This window comes from Poecilia latipinna, unplaced genomic scaffold, assembly GCF_001443285.1.
Source record: "Poecilia latipinna isolate Pla-1442-1.1 unplaced genomic scaffold, P_latipinna-1.0 Scaffold2491, whole genome shotgun sequence".
Lineage (NCBI taxonomy): Eukaryota > Metazoa > Chordata > Actinopteri > Cyprinodontiformes > Poeciliidae > Poecilia > Poecilia latipinna.
In genome coordinates this window covers 46,388-50,768 of record NW_015115107.1, presented here as the reverse complement: position 1 = coordinate 50,768, position 4,381 = coordinate 46,388, and the positions used below count along the sequence as shown (strand labels likewise).

Here is a 4,381-nt window from a genome sequence, read left to right as displayed (position 1 = left end):
GGTTTAAAGTCTCAGCAACATTAGCTTTAAATGTGTTTCTGTACTGATGCCATGCTATGTGTCTGCTCAGGCAGCCATTATTCTGCTCTATGATGTCATGATCGTCAACAACTGGCAGGCCTTCATGGAAGCATACAGCAGATACACATCTGAGTAAGGAAGCTTTCTCCACACACCACAGTTCTTAATTTTCGGAAGGGATCTGTGATGATGATGATGATGATGATGATGATGATGATGATGATGGTTTCTTTCCCCTCCAGGTGGTCCAAGGTGTACTTTGTGTGCTGGTGGCTCACCTCCTCTGTGATGTGGGTCAACCTGTTTGTGGCTCTCATTCTGGAGGTCAGTTTGCTGATGGAACACTAACACCCCACACGAGCCTAAAGTTTGAAAGTAGAGCTGAACAGCTTGCAATTTTCTGGATGATCGCCGATTACCGATCTTTAAAAAGCCGATTTTGTCCAGTACTGAAATATTGCTAAATATAGCAAGAAAATCACTGAGTTGGCAACTTGATCAGTTGTTGATTGTCAACAACTTCGGTGGCTGTTGTTAACTGCACACATGTAGACATAACCTGGTGAGCTGGTCTGTCAGTCAAACATCTCTCACAGCAGAGCAAAAGAGGACAGTGGCTGATTTTTAGCCTTTGCCAAGGTAGATAAGATCAGTGGATTTGATTGGCTGACACTTAATTGTGAAGCCAATAACTAATCTCCCAAAATTAAGAAAATCAGGGCAGATTTATTAGTGCGCCCCTAGTCTGAAGGCTTTCCAGCATCTGAGTAACTAATGCTGAGGATGTTGGAAATAATTTGCACATCAGCTTTCATGTGCTGATATGTTTTGCTTGGTTTAAGTAGAACATGCCGTGGTATATTATGGCCAGACCTCTGCTATGAGGTCTAATGTATCCAGCAGACATTGTCCCATTGTTTCATTGTGATGCAACTTTACAGCTGTTGCCGTGTGGCTGGGTTCTCTTTAGCCAGAGGATGCTTTTTCCTTCAGCCCCTCTAAATCAACTTATGAAGTCTGAGATGCATCTTTTTGTTTTGATGTATTTATTTTATTTTTTGCAGACTTTGATCCTGCATTGAATTTACTTGAATGTTTACACTCTGGAATACTGTCAATCTGTTGTCTATCTTAAAGGTTTTCCACCTGGGAGTTCCCTTCTGGAAGTGTAGAAATTTTGTCACAAAATTTCCCAGAATAATGTGTAACAACAGTTTCTACTATAAGATCATTTATTATGTCTTTCCTGACAATTATTGCTTTGAAAAGCACTTCTAGAGTCCATAGAAATTTCTCCTCTGGCAACATCTCCGCACTGTTGCCAGGTCTGTTTTATTCCTAAACAAACAGTGAAGAAGTTCTTTAAAATAGATTTTTACTCATGATTTCAAAATTTTGGTATTGTAACTGCAATAGAATTGTTAACAATATAAAGACAGCTGCATTTCCATTAATCATTTATTTATGAAAATTGAAATTATAAAAATAAATTTGTTTAGTGCAAACATGGTACTTTAGAAAAAAAAACTCAAGTTTTTTTTATAAAAAGTTTTTGTGCTGGGATGAAGTATCAGCCCTTTCGAAGTAGATGCATTTTGCAGAACTCTTTTGCATCAACACGAATCATGTGATCAATAAAAAGTGGTGTGTCATTCCAATGTGTTAAATTCTTAGCTTTCCTGTAGAATCACTGACTACAATTTTCCCAAAACACGGTATATGTAGCTGCTCCCAAGTAAGGGGCTTGTTGCTACAATTAAGAAGCCAATGGACATTAAGATATTAAGAAGCCAACATCTGCATTGATGGCTGATAGATGATGAACGCTAGCCTCAGATGAATTATGATTATACTGCATCTCATGTGTTGCTGCCATGATTTTTAATTATCTATTGTATGAATATGCTTATTCATAGCTGATTGTAATTTAATTTCTCATTTAATGGAAAACACCGCAATTGCGAAGTTGTGTTTTTTCAACATTTGCAAAATATAGAAACATTTGTTCAAGTTTGTAATGGAAACACAGCTACTGTTATATACCTTGTCATAATAAATCAATCTAAAACAATCAGATACTAGGAGATACTAGGATGTTTGATCCTAGTGTAATCAAACATGTCCAGTTTATTATTCAAAAAGGTTAAAAAGTTGTATGTCTTACAAAACCCAGCAGCCTGCATCATGTCATTTTCAGCATTAACTCCTCCTGGATAAGTCTGCGTCAATCCCTCACACTGGGCATGCATGTACCAATAGTGGAGAGGAAAACTCCGCTTTAACAGGAAGAAACCTCCAGCCAAACTAGAACCTGACCCACTCTGGCCATCTGCCATGACCAACTGGGGTTTTGAGAAGACAAAGCATGCACCCAAAGAAGAGACAGAAGAACTGATCAAGAAGTACTTAGAAGATTTGGTTAAACTATAGTAGTGAGTAAAGAGAATCAGCTTTAGGCATAGAAATGGCTTCTCAGTTTAGTGTTATCAATATACCAATAACTGCAGATAAAGATGAATCTATAGGACCAAATCTACATTTTCATAAATAAATTGCTCTGAAAGGGGAAAAGAGAATTGAGATTGTTTTTTGCAACAGATTTGATCTTAAATCTGATGTGTGAGAATATTCATTTAATGGTTCTATTTTGTCTGACAGAACTTCATCTACAAGTGGGACCGTAGTCACAGCTGCTCTGTTACAGATGTGGAGAAAATCCGATATGAAACTTCAGTCCAGTTCATGTTCAAGTAGGTCAACACCTGTATATCTGGTATATCAGGTATATATGTCAAATATACCTGAGATATGCTCATCCCTCTTGCTTGTTTTCTCAGAGAACAGATCCAAGAACCAACTGAAGAGGAATTAGTTTGCCAGTTACACCAGCACCCTCACCTCCACCTGGAATGGAGACACGAACATCAAAACATTACGTCCTCTCTGCACTGAGGCCCTGAAGCTGCTGGTGGAGTAGGAAAGTTATTCAAGTGAATCAACAGTAGACTTTCCCTTCAGAAGAACTAAGCACAAGGATTCAACTGGAGGTTTACTTTGAAACTCAAAACATTAAGTGGGTTAATTCAAGTGTTGCCATAAAGAACTTTCGAATGTGTAGGTTTTCCTCTCTACAAAGATTTGCTGTACCAAATCTGTCATTTACAGAAAAGTAAGCCATATTTTCTCTTTTTTTATTAAACTGGAGCCGTTTGACAACAATACTGAACCAGGAGAGAGAGCAGGGGAGGATATGGGGATGTGATAGAGGTTCAGAGCTGCCATGGCCTCTTGGATCATTAAGAGTGAGAAGCAAAGCAGCAGTAATTCCTCCGCCAGGCGAGAAAACACCTATTTACATAGAGCTCTGACTATGTCCAAACAGCACTAAATACAATATCAGTTTTATAGTTCATTCACCAACATTTTTGGTGCTGATTACACCCACTGTGGTCATCATGACATAAATTACTCTGCAAAGTGCAAAATATTTAACTTCTGCACAGCACAACATGCCTGAACTAAAGTAGCTGCGCAAGCTATTTTTAACCCGACCTGTGACCTTTCTGTTGGGTCAGATTCTAATACCATTGTCAGTGTTCAGGCCATCTACTATCAGATAAGCCCGGATGCTTGTTATCCCCACATCTGAACCCAGTCTGGTACACCCTGCAGGGTCACGGCTTGGCTAAATCAAAAGCTCCCTCTAATGTGTTGCAGACACAAACATGTTAGAATTGATCCAACGTTTACAAAAACATGTCACCCAAATTTTGCTTTATGGGCATAAAAGCCACTGTGGCATCAGTACTTAATAAACAAATCTGATCAGAGATTCTTTTTAGCAGCGGTTGAGTCTTTAGGTTAGACTACAGTCCCCAGACTTTGTAGTTCTGCATTTAGGAAAAAAAGTACTCTGACTCCTAAAATGATTTTATTTTACCTTGGATGTATTTTAGGTATCGCTGTATATATATGAAAATTAATTAAATCAGATTGTTTAGTTTAGTTTGTAAGTACTGCTAAAAACTTAGTCTGATTTATTGAAGTTAAAATTATTATTATTATTATTAAAATTATTGCTATTATTTATTATTTGTTAAAATAATGAGAATAGATTAAATTAACCCGCTTGTGTAAGAAGCTGCTGGATTGTTGATGTGATTGGTCTGATTGCACGTTTATAGGAGGTTGGATGCAGTTAGCATACTCTACATGTGGAATAAAGGAAGTTTCCAGGATTTGGAGAATTATATCAACAGTATGAGAAAAACAATCCAGGAAATACCTTGATTTACAGAATAAATATTTTGGCTTGTGGCTGGACAATAAAGCTGGACTGGACAAACAACACAAAGCAGCT

The 4,381-nt window shown here is 37.7% G+C and overlaps 1 protein-coding gene across 1 annotated transcript in view; it reads left to right on the top strand.

The window, feature by feature from the left end:
* Nucleotides 1–3,360, top strand: part of tpcn2 (two pore segment channel 2) — a 31,626-nt gene extending 28,266 nt beyond the window's left edge. The window contains exons 19-22 of the mRNA XM_015019860.1: nt 71–153; nt 264–345; nt 2,680–2,771; nt 2,859–3,360. Of these exons, the coding sequence (XP_014875346.1) occupies nt 71–153; nt 264–345; nt 2,680–2,771; nt 2,859–2,973 (372 nt within the window). The 3' untranslated portion in view covers nt 2,974–3,360. The remainder of the gene's footprint in view (nt 1–70; nt 154–263; nt 346–2,679; nt 2,772–2,858) is intronic.
* Nucleotides 3,361–4,381: the final 1,021 nt, after the last annotated feature.